The sequence below is a fragment of the Ochotona curzoniae genome, unplaced genomic scaffold (genome assembly GCF_017591425.1).
Source record: "Ochotona curzoniae isolate NIBS_2020 unplaced genomic scaffold, NIBS_Ocur_1.0 scaffold_4701, whole genome shotgun sequence".
In the NCBI taxonomy this organism is placed as follows: Eukaryota; Metazoa; Chordata; class Mammalia; order Lagomorpha; family Ochotonidae; genus Ochotona; species Ochotona curzoniae.
The window spans coordinates 67,812,073-67,833,417 of NW_024467122.1; the positions used below are offsets into that span (position 1 = coordinate 67,812,073).

Sequence of the window (21,345 nt, forward strand, 5' to 3'; positions counted from 1 at the left end):
TGCATTTGGATGCATACCATGTTTATATAAATCCTTGTTTTATTTCATTCTGTTTGCTGTAATAGAACAATTTATTGAATTTGAGTTGGGCTCTAAACACGAAAGATAAGGGTATGGAATGTCTGGTTACATGATTTAGTAGGTTTAATATTTGTATATGTTAAAAAGTTGTAGTGTACCCCTGCAAATGGGTGAATATTGCAAATTAATCCAAACTTAAAGAATTTAAACTGAAGTGGGAAAGTATTCCAAAAATTTTATGAATACAGTCTTTGATGATCTTTAAGCAAGAAGAGAGATAACAATTTTTATATGGTTAAGCGCCCCTATGGGGTCCCGCCACTTTCAAGGCGAGGACTTTGTTTCTAAACAAACATGTTTTCCTCTGAATGGAGCTGATAGTCATTCAAATAAAAGATCTGAAAAAAGATGGAAGATTATCCTATTTCTCTTCTGACTCTCATGTTTTGTATTAAGTGGAAACCTATGCAAAGGCTGTGGAACCATGGAAAGTGGTAGCAATTTACTGAGCTGGTCTTTGATAGTAGCCCAAGTTCAAGGTTAGTGATCTGAGAAAAATGTAAAGGAAGATATCAACTCTAGCAAAGCTATCAGTACAGGAGTTTATAGGTGATAGGTTGGAAAGCCTTGTGTATATATTGCCTTCCCTTGCCTGGCCCTATTCCTGGGTATAATTAAAGATTGGCTATGTGAGTTGGTAGAAAAAAAAGTGTATTTTAAATATTCATTGTAATAAATCACTGAATGAATACTTCTAAATTCTTTTTGATTTTAACATTTAATTTTACAATCTCTTCCAACTATTATTTCCAAAACAATGTTGAAAGTAAATTTTCATTTGTTTTGTAAGGTATGTTAATGGTCATGCAAAGAAACATTATGAAGACGCACAAATACCTTTAACCAACCATAAGAAGTCAGAAAAACAAGAAAAAGTTCAGCACACAGTGTGTATGGATTGCAGTAGCTACAGTACATTCTGGTAAGTGGATATTTTCTGGGAAGAATTCTTTTTCCCATGTGTGTGCAGATATTCTGCCTTCCTTGCTCTCTCTCACCCCTCGCCCTTGTAAGTTAGTTGCTATTCTGTTAGTTCCTTTGAGTCCGGTTAGGATTGGCAGGGGACTGGAGCTTTCAGGGACGCCCCTCCCGTATTCATGTATTCTCTGCCACTTTGCATTGTTTCTTTCAACTCCTGGACCTGCTTTTCTCTTCTACCCTCTCCCTGTTCCCTGTCCAGCCCCATAACTTCAGAGAAATAAATATCTGTCTCATTATAATTTCTTTTTCTTTTCATGTATTGTTTTTAATTGAAGAAACTTATGTTCAAAAAAAACTCAGACTCATGTTTTTACTGTCCAGTTAGCATTTTGTCATAGTCTTACAGATTTTAACTTTAAAATTGTTTTGACCAACTCAGTTCTCTGTACAATTCTCTCTCATATTCCCTTAGAGGAAAATGTGAAGAATTTGGGGTGTAGACTTTAAGAGTCTTTTGAAAAGGAACTCCTTTAAAAGAGGTTGCAGGCTCTGTTTTCTCTGTGTAATATATGTGTCTGTTTTATATAAATGACAATAAAATAGGTGTCTGTTTTTGTGATGACTTATAACTGGGTTATTTCAGTTACAGATGACGTTTAACAATTCATATCCGTGTTCTGTCTCAGCAAGTCAGTATATTTTGCAGTGAGCTTTTGTGCAAAGCAAATTTCTTTCCTTGATTGTCAGTTTATGATAACTCTTCTTTCATTCTGTTTGTCCTTTCACCCTCAGTTGAAAAGGTCATTAACTGTTACTATTTTCTTACTTTCTTTCTTTTTTTTTTTATTATTGGAAAGTCAGATAAATAGAGAGGAGAGACAGAGAGGAAAATCTTCTGCCAATGATTCACTCCCCAAGTGGCAGCAATGGCTGGAGCTGAGAGGATCCAAAGCCAGGAGCCTGGAGCCTCTTCTAGGTCTGCCATGCAGCTGTAGGTTCCCAAGGCTTTGGGCCGTCCTCAACTGCTTTCCTGAGCTGGATGGGAAGCAGGGCCACCAGGATTAGAACCGGCACCCACATGGGATCCTGGCATGTTCAAGGCGAGGACTTTAGCCACTAGGCTGCCTCACTGGGCCCAATTGTTACTTATTAAAGAGGGAAAGCGAAGATGGTAGTAGTCTGTGGCAGGACTCTGGCACAGCAGTTCAGATACGGATTGGGACACCCATGTCCCATTTGGAAGCATGCCTGGGTTTGAGTCCCAATATCAGCTTCTCACTAGTTTGGCATCTGGGATACAGCAGGTGGTCATTCAGGTTGTTTGGTCCCTGCCATGTGGGAGACGAGGGTGGGATTCCCTGTCCCTGGCTTTGGCCTGGCCCAGTTCTTGCTGTTACAGGCATTTGGGGGAGTGTATCTGTTTCTTTCTGTCTCTTTGCCTCTGCAATAAATGAATACATAAATATATTTTTGTTTAATATTTATTTTGTTTCTTTAGACATTTTTATAAAATTGTTTTTTACGAATACAGTTCTATAAATGTAGGGAGTCATTCCTGTCCCTGCCTTCCCTCCCTCCACTTTTTCCCTTTCCACCATCCCCATCTTGTGTTACCACAATAGTATAGTCTCTTAGTACAAGTTACAAGTTTAACTTTCATGATAAGTACAGGCAAAGGTAGAAAACCTAGTATCATAATGTAGAGGTGCATTTATAAGTTTCATTGGGAGTCCTGCTTTTATTTGGAAGTAGTGGCACATACAGCATAGTGCCTTTACTTCCCAGTGTGCTATGGTCCTTTACAGTTCATGTATACGGATATAGTTATGTAAACAGTATATATGCTGGCTTTCTTACATCACAGAAAACATGGTATTTTTTCTTACATCATAAGAAAACATGAGGAATGGCTTATTTCACTAAGCATAATGCTTCTCAGTTGGGAAGTAATTTTTACAGAAACCTCTCTTTGGAAGTTTTTTTTTTCCCTTGCCACACAGCCCTTGAATGTGACACCGGTACTGAGCAGAGATGGAATACAGTGTTCAAATAACACTTGTGATTCTACTAAAGTTGGGTGCCAGTCCTTTTCGTATTACCCTTAGTTCTTAATTGTATTGTAGAAGGACATCTATCAACATGAAGCAAGAAAAAGATGAATGATTTTCCAGGTCTTTTACATTAGTGTAAATTTAACATTATTGTGTTAGGGCTGTTGAATAAATATCTGAAGGTTTAGTTATACAGATCTCTGCTCTGAAGCAACTTCAAAGATTTCTTTTTTTTTAAAGATTTATTTATTTTTATTACAAAGTCAGATATACAGAGAGGAGGAGATACAGAGAGGAAGATCTTCCATCTGATGAATGATGAATCACTCCCCAAGTGAGCGCAATGGCCAGTACTGTGCTGATCTGAAGCCGGGAATCAGGAACCTCTTCCGGGTCTCCCACGCGAGTGCAGGGTCCCAAACCATTGGGCCGTCCTCAACTGCTTTCCCAGGCCACAAGCAGGGAGCTGGATGGGAAGTGGGGCAGCAGGGATTAGAACCAGCGGCCATATGGGATCCCGGCGTGTTCAAGGTGAGGGCTTTAGTTGCTAGGCCACTGTGCTGGGCCTGAGCTTCAAAGATTTCATGGAACATGTATATTATGGCAGTTAAGTATGAGTTTCAAACTTTTTTTATACCAAAATTAGCTTTGAATTCCATTTTCCACAAATTCCAGAGATCCTGTGTGGGTGAATGATGCCCATATCAACAAGGGAGATATGTGGAAAAAAAATTTTTTTGTGGCAAGATTTGTTTATTTGTGTTTGAAAGGCAGAATGAGTGAGTGAGAGAGAAAAAGAATGAATCAATCTTGCAACCTCTCATTCACTTCCCAAGTGGCTGCAGCGGTTGGAGCTGGGATAGTCCCAAGCCAGGAGCTTCTTCTGGGTTTGCTGCTTGAGGGCAGGGCCCTAAGCACTTGGGCCATCCTCTGCTGTTTTCCCAGGCCATTAGCAGGGAGCTGGATCAGAAGTGGAGCAGAGCAGCTGGGACATGAACTGACACCCCTATGTGATGCCAATGCTACAAAGGAGGCATATCGAGCTATGCCATTGTACTAGCCCAAAGACTTATATAAAAATGATAATCTTGTGGCTTCCATGCAAGGGCTAATGCTTAGCTTATTATTATTTGCTATTGTAGAATACTCCTTTCTACCTAAGTTCGGGAGTTTAATTTCTCTCCTTTCCCTCAAGAAACTTATGTGACATAGATACCAAATTACAGAACTGCATGCTTCTGTATATTTGTGACTATTTCTGCTGTAGATAGTGGAAACTAAGATCATTCTCAAAGTGTCTGTTTCACAACCACTATCATACATCATGTCAAATTAATGCAAATCAGATTTGGGGAACATTGTTGGTTCTCAGTTAGCAATGTATATGAATTGTTTAATGGGGAACTTTGGTATTGTTAAGCCTGTGAGAAAACGAAACTCAAGGAATTTTTAAATTGCCTTATCAGAGGGATAGTATTCAATATGGCCCATCGAAAAAAAAGCTGATAGTATGTTTTGACATTTTTATAAGTTGCATTTTAGGAAAATACATTATTAACTAGAATCTGGAATTTCCTTTGTTTTACAATGATATAGTCTGCTAAAGAACATGCTTTTTCATTGCCAAATTGGAATTAAATGGAAAATCTTGAACCTCAGGGCACATGTGTTATGGCAGAGCCTTCCTGGCCAATTGCCAGTCTTTTGTGTGAACTTAATACAGAGATGCAATGTGTGGGAACCCAGAGCATCTGAAATGAGGGAAAGGAGCTGCAGCTGCTCACATCATCGCCCCATTTGTGGGTTTTAAAACAAGATGCTGGGGATTCATTGTATACCATTACACTGATGACCTAAAAGGAATCAGTGATATTTACACTGACGAGACTGTGGTATACAGCAACATTACCCCAGAACTCGCTCTGATTAAGCAGTGAGCCAAAAGAGACTCCTTCTTTGTGTAAGACGGCATGGGCATTTTTCCAGCCTACTTTAGTATTTCAGCACATGATGTTCTCTGCACATGCATTTCTTGTGGATAGAACTCAGTGATCGGCTTTGAAGGTGAAATACTGGTGTATTAGATTGAATACATTTGATTACTGTAGTCAGTGTTTTGATTTCACCTAATACTGTAGTCCTTTTACAGTGCTGTGCTCTAGGCAAATTGTGATGTGTATGGTGAGGCTTGTGGCTTTCCTGTTTTATTTTCTCCACTACAGGAGTCCCTTTCTTACTCTATTTTTGCTTATTTTTATGAAGATATCAATCCCCTCTTCCCCAGGCTCCAGTGCAGGTGAATAAAATCTCTCCTGATGTTCTATTTCTTGAGATACCTGTTATTTCCTGCCCTGTTAGCTGTTTGTAAATGTCCATGGGGGGACCTGTAGAAACCATTTCTCAGACCTTTATCTTTTCTCTGGTGCTTTGTTTCTGATGCAGACTGAGCAGAATGTTTCAAAAGATTGAAATTTGTTAGCTGTCTTCTGAAAATGAAGGTTATATGCCACAATAATATTGTGTCCCCTGACCAACTCAGAGGACTGCCAAGCCATGGAATGTTTTTCTTGCAGAAGACTTAAATCAGGACGTAGATGTGCTGTTTTGTTTCCTTGCCTAGATGGACCCTTGCAAAGCTGCTCCTCTTGGTTTTGATGTGAACAGTGTAATCAGGGAGGAAACAGGTACTGTATGAACCAAGCCAAACAGTGTAGAACAGATTGCTATTTCAAGAGCAGAAAAGCAAAACCAAAGGGAGTCCTTCACATTTGACACAAGCCTATTCTTGAGGAGATAAATAGAATAACATGAAATGGGGAGGTAAATGAAGACTTCAGTAACAGTGATAATCTTCCCCAAGATTTTCACACAAGGGCTAGTGTCCTGTTGATTGCTTGTTAAGTAATGCTTCTTGCCTTCCCATCCAGTTTCCCTCTGAAGTGAAACTGTGTGTGGTGTACATTATGCTTGAAAAGAAGCAAATATTGTGTTTCGATTTTTTTTAAGTTGTGATAAGTTGTATAATGTTTTAACATTATTAAAATTTTCTAATGTTCTGATGAATGTGGAGTGAATAGATTTCAAATACTAGATAAATCATTTTTAATTTTTAATAATACATTGGTTTTGATGTTTACATAGTTGAGGGATGCATGCCAATATGGACCATCGATTAGGGTGGGGAGGGCCAAGGAATGAGACAGCTGCCTCCATTCTCTCTCTCTCTCTTTTTTTCCTGTGTTTGGGGAAATTCAGGAGAGAAGGGGAGAGGTCCACTCCCAGCAGCCCAACCATATCAGTACCCTGGAATGGGAGATGGTCACCCGATGTCATCCTAGGGTCCCCAATGTGGAGCAAGTTCTGAGGATAGTGCTTAAGTGGTTTTGATAGTTCTTAGTTGCTGTTGATTTCATTACTCCAAGGTTGAGTAAGTCCTTCCAAGGTCTATTTACTGACATAGAGTCTCAATTTGTCTGGATATTTGCTGTCAAAGCTTGACCTGGGGAGTTGTCCAATTTGTTCTGCCCTCCATTGTATGAGACAGCCTCTGCAGGCCTCAGTGAGCTGGTTTTCATGTCCTCTATGAGAATCTGGGCATGTCATCCCCTGCACAGACCTCAGCAGCCATAGAGATCCAGTTCTGACACATGACATTCCACGATCCTGTGATTTTCATTGTGGTTGGGGTTCTGAGTCCAGTGATCCAGTTGGGGGTCCCCAAAGAAACCTTGCCGGAGGTGATTCCATCCTGACTCCTGTTTGTGCCAGCTTGTGTGGGGCTCAGCCCAGTCTGTCTTCCACATCAGCCTATACACAGTAGTGGCTGCAGTCACCAGATTAGTTCTGTCACCAGCCCTATATCATATGCAAACCAATGGATGCTGTGACCCAGCCTAACCTGGCTACCACTCACTCAGCCCTCACGCACACCAGCGGGAACTTCAGCCTAGTCGGAGTGGCCCCCAATACCCGCCAGCAGGCCTGCTCTCAGGCCCAGTTCCTATGCATACTGGAATGGGTAGCAGATTGGTCCAGTCTGTTCCACCTCTCATTTGGCTCTTGTAGACATCAATGGGTGTTAGAGCCTAGCTCAGCCCAACTGACCCCACTATCCAGCCCACATGCATGCCAGTGAGTGCCACTGTCTGTCCAACCATGCCTGTTTTCAGCCCTGGTTCTCATGCTCATCATTGGGAGCTTCAGCCCATCAGAGGGGTTTTCATAATATCCCTACTTGTCCCAATGTTAGTCCTGGATCTTGCACTTCCCAGGTGGTTCTGTAGTCTAGCCTGACAGGACTTGCCCCCAGTCCTAGCACCTGCTAAGTGGTGCTGTGGCAAAGCTCAAGCAGCCTGCACTGAACTCTGGCTCATGTACACACCAGTGGATTGAAAGTGAAGCAGCTAAGGCACCCATATGGGAAGCTGACATTGCAGACAGTGGTTCTACTTGCTATGCCACAATGGCAGCCCCAAGGCCATATTTATTAAATCAGAAACACAGTAGAGATGCTTTATCATTTACCTGGTTGTAACTATTATTAAGCACTTTTTGCCAATTCAAACTATTTCACTGAGGTGGTAATTGGTATAAATACTAGAAATAAAAATTTTCTGTTTTCAAATATATGATATAGTGTCCCCAAAGACCTGGAGAGCCTGTTAGCAAATAGTAACTGAAATTAAAAATAAATTTGGAAAGCTAATGTGTGTAAAATGTTTTAAAATGAGTGGTTTTGTTTTTCTAAGCAGTTACCCATTGAAAATAGAAACAGCCAAATAAATATTAAAAGCAGTTTTCAAAGGAATCTGTCAGCTGTCCTTAGGAACAAATGCATTAAGGAAAGGTACATAGCTGAGATTCAAATACTTTTTGATGAATAAAATTTGATATTATAAGCAGTCCATTTCTCCCTTTTTTGACTTTATTTTTTAAATCACACCCCAGCTTGCGTCACAAAGGTGTCTCTTCTATCTCTGAAGATTTTTTTTTAAAGATTTATTTTTATTATTTTTTTATTGGAAAGGCAGATATACAGAGAGGAGAGACAGAGAGGAAGATCTTCTGTCCGATGATTCACTCCCTAAGTGAGCACAACGGCCGATGCTATGCTGATCCGAAGCCAGGAGCCTCTTCCGGGTCTCCCACGCGGGTGCAGGGTCCCAAAGCCTTGGGCTGTCCTCGACTGCTCTCCTGGGCCACAGGCAGGGAGCTGGATGGAAAGCGGGGCTGCCGGGATAGAACCGGTGTCCATATGGGATCCCAGGCGTGCAAGGCGAGGACCTTAACCACTTGCGCCACTGTGCTGGGCCCTATCTCTGAAGATTTTATCTTTTGAACTTTTGCTTGGGTTAACACTCTTAAGAACAACTTCCAAAACATCTCAATAACAGATTTTTGCTCAGTAAATATTTGAGAACTTGGTATGTGCTAGTGACGCGGTTTTCACTGCATATGTCTCCAAAATAATGCACTGGTAGTACAATTTTAATTGCACCTTCTTATTTGGAGGAAAAAGGAGGAGCTGGCAAATATTGAATGCATGTGCTGTATGTGACTTGAAGGCTTAGTGATTGTGTTCCACAAATGACAGTTTGCTAGATCAGTTTCATTGGTGACATCTTTATGCTTACTTTGAGAATTTTGCAACATGTCTACCTAGTTCTATGGATTTACTTTAGCCAAATAGATACATTTGAAAATATTTTTGTTGAAAAAATCTTCCTAAGGTGCAGAGGCATTTGGGAGGCTGGGTGTGGCTTCTCCCCGTGCCTCCCTCTTTACTCCACATACAAGAAAGAGAAAAAAGAGCACGTGGAAATAATGATCTTACCTGCCTTCCTGTAGCCCTTGACCCTTATCACCCTAATCAACTATGTAAAAATCATCAAAAGTAAAAATTATTTTAGAAGCTCCTGAAAGGTTGTAGTGACTATATGAATTATTAATATATTTCCACTGTAATTAATGTTGAACCATGCCCGTGTTTATGTTGCATTTTGAGAAATTAAAATAGTATGATGATATTCTGAGCAGAAAAAAACAAATAGGTAATTTCATTTTTAGCTCAACCTTTTATTTATTTTCTAAATATCACTTATTTGAAAAGCAGAGTAATAGAAATGGGATGAGTGGGAGGGAGATACTCCATTCACTAGTTCATCTGTCACGTGGCTGTAACAAGCAGGTCTGGGCCAAGCCGGAGCCAGGAGCTGCAGCCAGGTCTCCACCTGGCTGTTGTGTGCTGCTTTCCAAGTGCAGCAGCAGAAAGCTGTGTGGAAAGGGCAGAGTAGCTGGGACTCAAACCAGGCATTCTGATCTTGGTGTGGGTATCCTAAGTGGCAGTGTAACTGGCTGCGCCCCACTCCAGAAGATATTCTTTTCATCTTGCCCCTAATTAAGTTAAAAAAAAATAAACCTCAAAACTTGGTATTTACTATCCCTAATACATGTATATGTATTTCACAGCAAAGGAAATACTAAGGTATATAGAACAAATCAACAACTAAATTAAATCAATAATAAAACATATTCTAACATAGAAGCTCAGAACCAGATGGCTTTACTACTTGAATTTTACCAAACCTTTAAAGAACTAACATCTGTTCTCAAATGATTCCAAAGAACTGAAACACAGAAAAACCTTCCAGATTCATCTATGGGACCAGCATTGCACTGAATCTAGAACCAGACAAGAACACAACAAAGAACCTACAGACCAGTATTCTTTTTTTTTCAAAATTAATAACATTGTATTATGTGACACAGTTCCATAGGTACTGGGGTTTCTCCCACCCCTCCCATAACTCTCCCCCCATGGCGGGCTCCCCCACCCCGCTGCGTAATCACAGATCAAGTTCAGTTGAGATTCCTTCATTGCAAGCATATACCAAGCACAGAGTCCAACATCCCATCATCCAGACAAGTTCAACAGCCTCTTAAGGAGACCCTCTCTGGTCCGAAGGCAGAGCCAACAGCGTAAAATCCCGATCAATCAAAAGCTCCAACATAACATCAGCGACAATATACAAATGTTATGGCACTAATTGACATAGTATTGAGTAAACACTATAATGAAAACAATGCAAGTTTTTAACCACATCCTGTGACCACTCCATTAACATTTCAACAATTGAGGTGCATAACAGTTATAGGAGGGGTGTGCAGAGAAATCTTCGGTACGTTGGTGAGGAGTACTTGTTCTGTGTCCTACCTAGTAAGATATGTGTGAATCCATGCTGACCCAGCTTTCCTTGTTGTTCTCTGCTTATTTATTCTAATGTGAGTGTGTGTGTGTGTGTGTTTGGAGGGGGGCGGCCCTGGAGCGACCCTGATAGTCATTGTAGAGAGGGTGGAGACCCAAAGTTGGAACTAAGCAAGGACCAGAGAAAGCTTCTCTCCCTAGTCCCGAAGGAAGTTTACTGTTCTTTTGATTCTGAGGACCGCTCTTGGTTCCTGGCTGTTGTTCCAACGACCTTGGATCCCACGCGAAAAATTTCGGGCTTCTTTCATCACGTCTAGTAGATCGAAAGCAGGGGGGATGCCCTCTGAGTTCTTGGGCTCCGAAGGCATTCCAGTTCCCTGTGGTCTCTCTGGCAGCTGGGATGCAGTCCTTGGTGCCCGTACTGATAGTTCTCCATGGGGGTCCGGGAACCTCCAGGTGTGGGATACAAGCCTCCTCCTGTCCTCCTGTCCTCCTGCTCCACTCTGGGGTCCACCCCTGCTCTGTGCATGTGACCTCCTGTTAGTAGGTTGTCAGGATCGCTCTTGGTTCCCCCTGTATGTCTTTGTAATTTAACTATTGACAGAGCAATATTCCTAAGGAGCATAGTTGCAGTAATTCTTTCTGAAATGGAAGAGAAAAAAGATATTTTGGTGAGATTGTAGAAATATAGAAAAGGTTTAGGCACAGCTATATGCAAAAATTTAAGATAAAATCAAAATGGAATAAATGCAACGAAAAAGTTGAGAAGTTTTATTTTGCTGTTTTATTAAAGGAAGAAATGGAGGCTAACATTGTGCACAATAGCTTAAGCCACTTCTCTCAATGATAGCATCCCACATCAGAGAGCTAACTCAAGTTCCAGCTACTCTGGTGTTCTGATCAAGTTTCGGCTAATGTTCCTGCAAAGACACTGGGAAGTGGACCTTGCCACCCATCTGGGAGACCAGGATGGATCCTGGCTCCTGGCTCCAGCCTGGTCCAGACCTCAATGTTGAGGTCACTTGGAAGTGAACAAGTGGATGGAGAGCGCTTCTCTCCCTCTTCTCTTTTGCTCTGCTTTTCAAATATTTTTTTAAACCTACCTAAGCTATAGTTTCCTGTATTTTCTACCTTCCTAATTATAGAATAGCGTAAATAACTTTTGTTCCTTATGAAAACTCATCTGCTATATATATTTTTTCAGTGCATGGTAATAAAATCACTTGTATATATACTCACCCATTAATTCCATACCTGTGAACTGAGTCAGCCATGTATTGAATATATGAAAAACAACGCATCTGTACTGACCATGTATGGACTTTTTTTCTTGTCATTTCCCAAACAACACAGTGCAACAACTATTTACAGTGTGTGTATTTACATTGTGTTAGATATAAGGATTCTAGAGACATTTTAAAGTGTCAGGAGGGTGTGCGCAGATTGTATACAAATATGCTGTTTTATCAGAGATTTGAGTATCTGAACATTTTGGTTTCTGAGGGGAGGTTGGAATCCTGAAGCCAAGTGTTCAGGAATATTGAGGAATAACTATTATTAGCAGCAATGTCCATATGATAGCATATGTTTAATTAGGCGCCTTTAATTAGGCAGTTAATAGTTGTCAAATTCATAACTACTTGAAGGTCATATTTGGCTCAAGAAACTTGGATTTGAGATGAGTCTACATAAAGCCAAGATGACAGTATTGTCTCAGCTTTTAGAAGTAAAGCTACCATTCCCCTTTGTACCTCCCCTTTTGTACATCCTGTTTTCTCATTTAGCATCTTCAGTCTGTTGCCTAATACAATTTTAAATATTTATTCTTTTAATATTAAACAATTTTTCTTATTCTTCCTCCATGAACAGAACCTATCTGACATATTGTCCTCTAGAAGTATAACTCATCTTTAAACTTGAAGAATCTTCTAAAATCACTATTAAGAGCTTGCTTTGGTATTAAAAAGCTTAAAAGTTAGTCATCCTTGACATATAGTTTGTAACATTTATGTCAAAATAAATAGAAAATGCACTCTTAAGTCTCAAAAGGACCAATCTGTAAACTTTTATGTGCTCTTGTACTTTCTATTCTGGTATCATCATCTTGAAGGAGAAATTAAGAATGGCTAAATATTTATCCAAATGTTGAAAATCAAGACAATTCTAATCAGATAGCCTCGGTGTGATTGTGTGAACATTAAAAAACTGGGGTGTTTAAAAAATATTTATTCTGGGGGGAGACCTAAAGACAGCAGAGCTCCTGTCTAATGGCTTACTTCCCAAATACCCATGCTGGCTGCGTCTGGGTTCTGAGAACTCAATTCAGGTCTTTGTGTGTGGCAGCAAACCGTGTACTTGAGCCATTACCTGCTGCCTCCTGGGGTATGCATTAGTAAAACGCTAGAGTTAACACACCAGCTGGCACCCTGATTTAAGATGCTGGGTCTGAACTGGCAGCTGAACTGCCAAGTGAAATGCTTGCCTGGGAACTTTTTGGCATCAATATTTATGGAATACTTTTTAATTTGAAAGCAGCATCTCACATAAAGATGACATCAACCAGGTGAATTTTAAATTGGCCTTTATTTCCTGCTTTTGCCAATCATTTTCTTTTGATTTCTGGGTCATGGAGGAAGAAGAAATCAAAATGGGAATGTGGACAGCTGAAGTTAGGTGTTCTGTGAGGCTCCCCTTACAGCAGAGGAAGGAACCTGGTATCTGTGGATCCTCTACCTCATTCCAGGCACTCTTAGAAGTTTGTACTGATGAAACCAAGTGTTTTGCTGTAGTAATAAATAAGCACTTGTTCAGTGTGTTAGTACAGAGGTTAGGCCTAAAAAGTAATTCTACTGTTTTAGTGACAGTAAGAGAGGAACAGGAAAAACTTTAAAACAAAAACTTTAATAGGGGAGAATCTCCCCCAAAAAAGTTTTTTTTAAAGTGTTATTTATATGAAAGGCAGAGTTAAAGACAGAAAGATCTTCCATCCATTGGTTTGCTTTCGTAAGTGACTACAGTGATCAGGGGTGAGCCAGGCTGAAGACATGAGTTATTCAAAGGTCTCGAAGATGGTGGCCCCAGGAGCCCAGGGACTTGAGCCATCTTTTGATGCTTCCCCAGCTCATTAGTAGGGAACTGAATTGTTAATGGAACAGCCAGAACTCCAGCTGTCACCCAGTGGGACACTGGTGCTTCAGGCCACAGTTTAGGTTGTTTTACCACAATGCCAGCCCCTACAATCGAGTTCTTAAAGAAAATAGTTTTATGAGTTACTTCTTTATGATATTGGCTAATAGTACAGAAGTTGATAGCAGATGGTATCAGATGTCCTGGATTAATTGTGTTCATTGTAGCATATTGCAACTAACATGTGTACTTTTAACTTTCTAATAAGAGTTTGAAAAGACAAAGTAAAGGCCTGGCACTGTAGCCTAGTAGCTAAAGTCTTCACCTTGCATGCACTGGCATCCCATATGGGTGCCAATCCATGTCCTGGTGGCCCTACTTCGCATCTATCTTGTGGCCTGCGAAAGCAGCGGAGGACAGCCCAAAGCCTTGGGACCCTGAACCCATGTGGGAAACCTGGAAGAAGCTCCTGGGTTCAGATTGGCTCAGCAATGGCCATTGTGGCCACTTGGGGAATGAATCAGCAGGTGGAAGACCTGTCTCTCTTCCTCTCTGTATATCTGACTTTCCAATAAAAATAAATAAATCTTAACAGAAAAGACAAACAAGGGGCAGGCATGATGGTATAGCATGTTAAGCCACTGTTTTAAATGCCTGCATCCCAGTCAGAGTCTAGGCAACTGCTACCAATCCACTTCCCATTAATGTGCCTGGGAGGCAGCAGTTGATGGCCCATCTCCCACTTGGGAGGTCCAGGTGGTGGTTCTAGCTCCTGTTGCAGGCTTAGCCCAGGTCCAGTTGTTGCAGGTACCTGGGCAGAAAACCAGTAGATGGAAACTCTCTGCTCTGTATCTGCCTTTTATAATGCCTTTTAAACAAAGACAGGTAAAGTTAATTTTAATTTTAATTTTATATTTTATTTATTTATTTATTTATTTATATTTTATTTATACTAGGTCCACACCTAGTATAAAACTTGCTAGCATTTGCATCCTTTTTGTCTTATTGGATCTCAGAAATCCTGCATATATTTCACATTTATAGGATATCAATTAAGATGCAAAATTTTCATTAGAAAGATTTGATTTGGATTAATAAAAAATGGAAGTAAGGTAGACTCATGCTAGTCTAAGCACTACAGTTTTTTGAATAAATGTAGAACCCAAAACCATTTTTTCTTTAATGTTTGCTTTAATATTAACAACACTGGCTTATCTTTTTATAAGATTTAATTTAACTAGAAACAAAAGTATATCAGTATCAAAATGTCTCTTCAAAGTAAATACAACTTTTATATAATTTAGATAAACCAAATGTGATCAACATGAAATGCAAAGGAGCATTACATAAATTGTATTTTGAAAGAGCAGGTAGAGAGGTCTTCTAGCCACTGTTCACTCTGCATCCAGGACTGGGCCATTCCAAGGCAAGAGCCCAGACCCCATTTGGGTCTCCAGGCGTGGATGACGGGAGGGGTCCAAGTACTTGGCCTGTCCTCTGTTGCCTTCCCACACACATTAGCAGAGGACAGGATGAGAAGCAGAGCAGCTGAGCTCATAATTCCAGTGTTGGAATTATGGCTTACACTCCCTGTTGCCATAGTGCTGGCCCCAATCTTAATTTTTTAAGCTAGAAAAATAATAAGTATTTCTGGATTACCAGTTAACATTTATATAAGTATCACTTTAACTCAAGTTGCCTGCATCAAATGTATTCAAATAAAAACATTTACAATACTGTATTATTGAATAGGAAAATCACCGAAGCTGCATCTTGACACAAGTTGGGTTGGTGAGGTGCTCCTGTGCAGTACTGAAATGACACGTGCACCTGCTATGCACGGCCCTTCTATAAGGTAAAGATAAATACAGCCATCCGAAGTAGGAAAGTTGCATTCGTGACACTAGAATTTTATATTACTGAGGAAAAACATTTAATATTTCTGAAAATTAAAATCTAGTTCTCCAGTTGCACCTACCCCATTAATACAATTCTGGAATCCAGAATGACTGACTTGTGATGAAAGTTTAAAGAAGCAACTGAACCCTACTAAGTTAGATTAGTTAAGTACTAAGGCCATGAACAAGCTTTTATTTCAATATACAAAACCATTGACGAATGTAATTTTATATCCTAGGCCTAATCCATGTCACACCACAAGCGATTACCTCAATAAGAACTAAATCAGTTGTTTAATTCAATATGAAACGATGTTTCTTTAAACAGAGCAGCCACTTTTTCTCGTAGCAAAGGGCTTGTTTTGTGTGTAAAGGCAGTTTGTAAACACATGAAATGTGATCTGAATTTGCTCTCAGATATTTTTTAAACTGAGTTTTCTGAACTACACACATCCATGTATGCAAACATAAAGTGAAAATATACCTGATAATTGGAGAAGAGTCACATTTCTTTTTTTAGTGAATGCTTAAGTTCATTCAGCTACTTTATAACCTTAAGCCCAGTTTTACTAGGTGATTTTTTTTTTAAAGATAGATTTATTTTTATTGGAAAGTCAGATATACAGAGAGGAAGATCTTCCGTCCAATGATTCACTCTCCAAGTGGCCGCAATGGCCGGTACTGCGTCGATCTAAAGCCAGGAGCCAGGAGCTCTTCCAGGTCCTGCATGCGGGTGCAGGGTCCCAAGGCTTTGGGCCGTCCTCGACTGCTTTCCCAGGCACAAGCAGGGAGCTGGCTGGGAAGCGGGGCCCATATGGGATCCCGGTGTGTTCAAGGCGAGGACTTCAGCCGCTACGATATCGCGCCAGGCCCTACTAGGTGGATCTTAACCTCTTAAGGTTTATGCTGAGAACCAGGCAGTGAAAATTTTCTCTAGTTGATTCCTTTGTATTTGTCATATAACCAATAAAGAGTTTATTACCCCACCAATGGTACTTTGATCAAAGAAAAATGGGTGCAGGATATAAAAGCTTGCTTTTATTCTATGTGGAAATGTTAGGAGTTGATCCTGAAAGGCTTGGGCACAATGTTGGAGAAATGGTGATGAACTGCTTAAGTGGTCAGTTAATGGGGGTGTAGATTATAATTACACAGATAACATAATTACACAGATAATATTGAGGTTTAAATTTTCAAAAGCATTTGGTTAGACTTCTCACTGCTCTGAACAAGGCACAGGCCTTGCCTTTGCATGTCATCTTTTTAACAGACTGGTTTCAGTTATATGGGATATGATTTTTGGGGGGGCGGTTACTAGAGATGACCTAATTTTTACCAATTACCATGCTTCCGGGATGTTGTGTGAAAGGAGCAACAATATTGGTGTTCTTGCTGGGTATAACAAGTGTTATTATTATATAAAGCTGTATATTTAAAGTGTCTTTGTGCCACGTTTTGATTCTGTTCAAATTGGCCATCCTAGGAAAAGTTGGATATTGATGCACACGTTAATTCTGGGTGATTCCGTATGTTATTTGTGTACTGACTGACTAAAACTTGCACACACACTGTGTATCAGTTGATACTCTGTCAGTTATTAATATAAATATCTTAAATGCTTAAAAGCACTTAATTTCCACAGATATTAAAATTTTTACACTTTTTAGCACCTCAGAATGAAAGATGTATTCTTTTAAATTCATCTGAATTTATTTTAATTAAATGATGCTTAATATATACAATTTTAGTTTTCATTTTCCTAATCATATAGTCTTCCAGCTTAGTTGTCTTTTCCATGCTTTTCACTTCTCTCCTCCTCCAAGTTCCCCATGAATTTGGACTGGGAATTATCACATTAAAGTTTTAGGCTTAATGCTACGTGTAAAATATTGGTGCTTTTCATTTCATTTCAATGTATTCTGTACCACTAAAAAGGCAACACATATAGTAGCTTATTTCATTTTCAAAGGAGGAACTGGAGAGCCTTTGAATAAAAATGTGAAAAGCAGCTCTAGTGTGCATTGCCTACATGGCTTTTTGAAAAGGCTCTTAAAAACATTCCATCCGTGAATTCCAAGTCCACCAGCAGTTGGCGGCCTGCGGAGCCCGGTGAGCAGCCAGGCCTGGGCGTGATGCATGCTGTGGTTCCCTCAGGCTCTTGACACACACCGATGAGTGTTTCCCTTGCAGTTATCGCTGTGATGATTTCGTGGTTAACGACACCAAGCTGGGACTGGTACAGAAAGTCAGAGAACACTTACAGAACTTGGAAAAGTAAGTAAAAGGTCTTGGGGAAAAAGGGGGGGAGGGGAAGCGGGGTGAGATGTCTTCTGGAATTTTTGTCTAGGGATTCGTCATGTTTTTAATGTGATAGAAATACCAATGAAACAAACATTGGGTTTGAATATCTTAAACTTTTTATAGTTATTGATCCTAGAGCTGCATTTATTCCACTTACTTTTTGGTCAGAAACTGCATCCAAGAGGCCAAGTCATTACCTACCTGCTTCTAAGCTGCTTTTTTTTTAAGGGGAAATTTGGTGGTACAAGGAAACAGCAGAGCATGATATAAAATGATAGTTACCGTTGGCGTTAGAACCTCCCTGTCTGATGTCCGCGAGGCGTCCTTAGAGCAGTAGGATGCAGGAGGGCAGCATGTTGCCCTCTTGGGTCTCTGGCAGCACAGGGTTCTTGTTTCTTCTGTTTCTGGTAAGGCAATGTGTGCCACTAGATCTGTGTACACCATTGCAAGGATCTGCGAATGCTTTGTCGGCCCAGAAAAAGAAGAAATGCGAATAGGCTTTTCCTGCTGTAGCCAAAATAGGCTATGCAGGTGACGCTCACTGGTCTCAAACTGGAGCAATAGGGAGAACCAACTGGCATTGCCTTCGCAGTCATGGTGTTTAGTCATAGGCTCTGGAATGACCGTTCACTCAAGCGACATGTCAGTCACCCCAAATCATCAAATGCCATCGAGATTATGTTGGCAGTTGATGTACAGAGGTCTTGCAAGAACTTTAACCAACTTAAATGCCAAGCCAAGAGAAATCTCAGAATTGTTTCTTGAAGGGTCTAATGTGGATGTCAGTGTGGTTTTTTTTGTGTGTGTGTGTTTGTGTTATTGATTGAGCTTGTGAAGCTAGTAAGAGAAATATGATGATTGCTTTAAGATTTAAACTAATTTAAACATGTTACAGTTAAATATTTTGGCTTTCTCATTTTCCTGAGTTTATTTTTTCTTTTAACATGAACTGAACAGCACAAGCTCTTAGGGACACACAGCAAAGCGTTTAATGTTGTCAGAAGTTGCTAGGTACCCTGACTTACTAAAGTCCTGCAGTAATTCATGAAGCAGCATTCTCCAGTAGTGAGATCTTAGGAACTTGAGTCTTTGTTAAAGAAATGGGTAGCTTCCTTATGTTTTCCTTGAGAAAACACTGTATCCTCATTCAGAAATAAACGACCAAAGCTAAGTTAGAGGAAATGAAGGCATCTGAGAAGGTGCCTGCATCTGCACAGCTCTGAAGCTTGTTTCCCTTGCCTACTCCATCCGGAAACCGGGTCACACACTGCATTGTATGCGCGCCTACCTGTCGCCCCAAAGACGCTATTGTGCAGTTCCCCTTCCTGTCTTGAAAAGCATAACATCAGTTCATGGTTAAGCTTTACAAATGAGGCTGTAATTTACAGGGCAATTCAATTGGGCTGCATTGCCATTTTCCTTAGACCTGGGCTGTTCTGCGCACGCTCCGAAGCCGTACTGCCTGTGGTAGAACTCGCTGCAGTGGAGACTTCAGAGCTCCTCACTGTGTCAGCGCAGCCGCTGGCCACGTGGGGCCACGGAACTCTGTACAAGTGGCCAGTGTGCTTGAGAACGCGAATTTCAGGTTTTGTTTAATTTAAACTTAGCTACATTTTTTTTAAAGATTTATTTTTATTGTTATTTTTTTTATTGGAAAGGCAGATATACAGAGAGGAGAGACAGAGAGGAAGATCTTCCGTCCGATGATTCACTCCCCAAGTGAGCGCAACGACCGATGCTATGCCGATCCAAAGCCAGGAGCCTCTTCTGGGTCTCCCACGTGGGTGCAGGGTCCCAAAGCTTTGGGCCGTCCTCGACTGCCTTCCCGGGCCACAGGCAGGGAGCTGGAAGGGAAGCGGGGCTGCCGGGATTAGAACTGGCGCCCATATGGGATCCCGGGCGTGCAAGGCGAGGACCTTAACCACTTGCGCCACCGCGCCGGGCCCAAACTTAGCTACTTTTAATGAGTGACGACTCTGTTGTTTAATGAGTGAAATCTATGTTGTTACGATAATGTTCACTTCCTCTGAATCATTTTTCTTTATGCAAAATAATCTTAGTGACTTTTTGAAGATAACTTTCTGATAAAACTAAGCTAAATTTTTCTTCAAGAAAAACTTCTTTCATAAAGAAAAATTTGGCATGATTTTAGTTCAAATTCCATGTGAATTAGAGTTTGCTTTAGAATATCCTTTGCTGCATAGGTGAGCATACCTGTATTCCTGTAATGTATTATTCATTTCAGATCAATCATAATCTATTAAGACAAATGGACAAACCACTGTACCTTTACCAAAATTAAGAAGTAGCATGTTCTTTGAGACATGCTGTTGAATTTCATCGTAACTGGCTCAGAGCAGGGTATTCCTTTTGTTGTGAGGAAGAGGTCTTCTCATGTTTTCTGAAGTTTCCTGGTGGATTAGGCAGGTGGAGAGGTGGGCGGAGGAAAGGTGCACATGTTTCACAGGCTACACCTACCTGGCAGGTTTGCTGTGAGCTGCTTGTAGCCCTGGCCCCCTTTCTCCATGCTCCTCCGCTGCTCAAGGAGCAGGGGAGATGTTCCCGGAAGCGGAACTCCTAGATTTGTGGCCGCACAGGGCTTGACTGTGAATCCCAGATGCTGAGTGTAGCACCAGTTGATTTGTTAACCTGGTGTAGTTTCTTTATGCAAATGTGTTGTTGACTGTTTGTTTGTGTTTTAATAGCTCAACTTTCACAGGTGACAGACATAGGAAAAGAAAACTTTTGGAGAACTCCTCATTAAACAGCAAGTTGCTAAAAGTAAATGTAAGTAATTACATTTTATTCAACTGTAAGAATTGAGATATAATCACTTTTTTGTTTTAAGATTTATTATTTATTTATTTATTTATTTGAAAGAGTTACATTGAGGGAGAGAAAGGCGCGCTCTCATCAACTGGTTCACTCCCACGTAGCTGCAACAGCCAGGAGCCTCATCCCAGTCTCCCAAGTCGGTGCAGGGACCTAGGCACTTGGGCCACCTTCTGCTACTTCTCAGGCACATTAGCAGAGAGTTGGATCTGAAGTGGAGCAGCCGGGACTTAAACTGGCATCCATACGACATGCTAGTGTTGCAAGCTGGGGCTTACCATTCTATGCCACAATTCTGGTCCTTTAATCACTAGGTCATTACAGCTCTGGTGTTTGATGTCGTCTGTTGTAAACTTAAAACTGTGTGCCTTGAATTTGGAGTGTCCCACACAATGTTTGCCAGTTATACTAACGATTCTTGATGTGATACCAGTGAATCCATCCATCAGTGTCTGCCTTCCGCCAGAATTATTATTGTGCACCCCTTCTTACAAAGCAGTTCGCTCCTGATGTACTGCTCATGTACCTTACTGCTTCATTTCTGTGGGCTCCCCACGATCCTTTCTTTGTTTATATTCCTGAGCAGTAGAGGGTGGGTGTTTGGCCTAGCAGCTAAGATGCCATTTAGAACATTGGTGTCCCGTATCAGAGTACCTAGGTTTTGATGCCCTGCTTAGATCCCTGACTCCAGCTTCCTCTTGGTGCAGACCTTGGGGTGCAGCAGTGACGGCTGAAGAGCTTAGGTCTCGTCTCCCACAAGAGAGACTCTGAATTATGTTCATTGTTCCTGACATAGCCTCACCCTCCTCCATCTATGCCACCACCCCACCAGGCAGCTGCCAGAATTTCGCATGTCTGTCCTTCTCTACCACTCCAAAAAAGGTCCCTAGTGCAGTGTTTCTGGGTCTCAAGTTTTGGTAAGTTTTATTTC

General features: G+C 40.8%; 1 protein-coding gene across 9 annotated transcripts in view; it reads left to right on the forward strand.

Moving 5' to 3' along the window:
• The window catches only part of USP3 (ubiquitin specific peptidase 3), a 101,264-nt gene that overhangs the window by 45,743 nt on the left and 34,176 nt on the right, over positions 1-21,345 (forward strand). For 5 of the 9 annotated variants that reach the window (XM_040968884.1, XM_040968885.1, XM_040968888.1 and 2 more), the window contains 3 exons: positions 872-1,003; positions 17,472-17,555; positions 20,288-20,369. In XM_040968884.1, the coding sequence (XP_040824818.1) occupies positions 872-1,003; positions 17,472-17,555; positions 20,288-20,369 (298 nt within the window). Of the gene's footprint in view, positions 1-871; positions 1,004-15,135; positions 15,239-17,471; positions 17,556-20,287; positions 20,370-21,345 lie in introns of all 9 variants that reach the window. The other 4 variants (XM_040968890.1, XM_040968891.1, XM_040968892.1 and 1 more) reach the window with 3 other exon arrangements.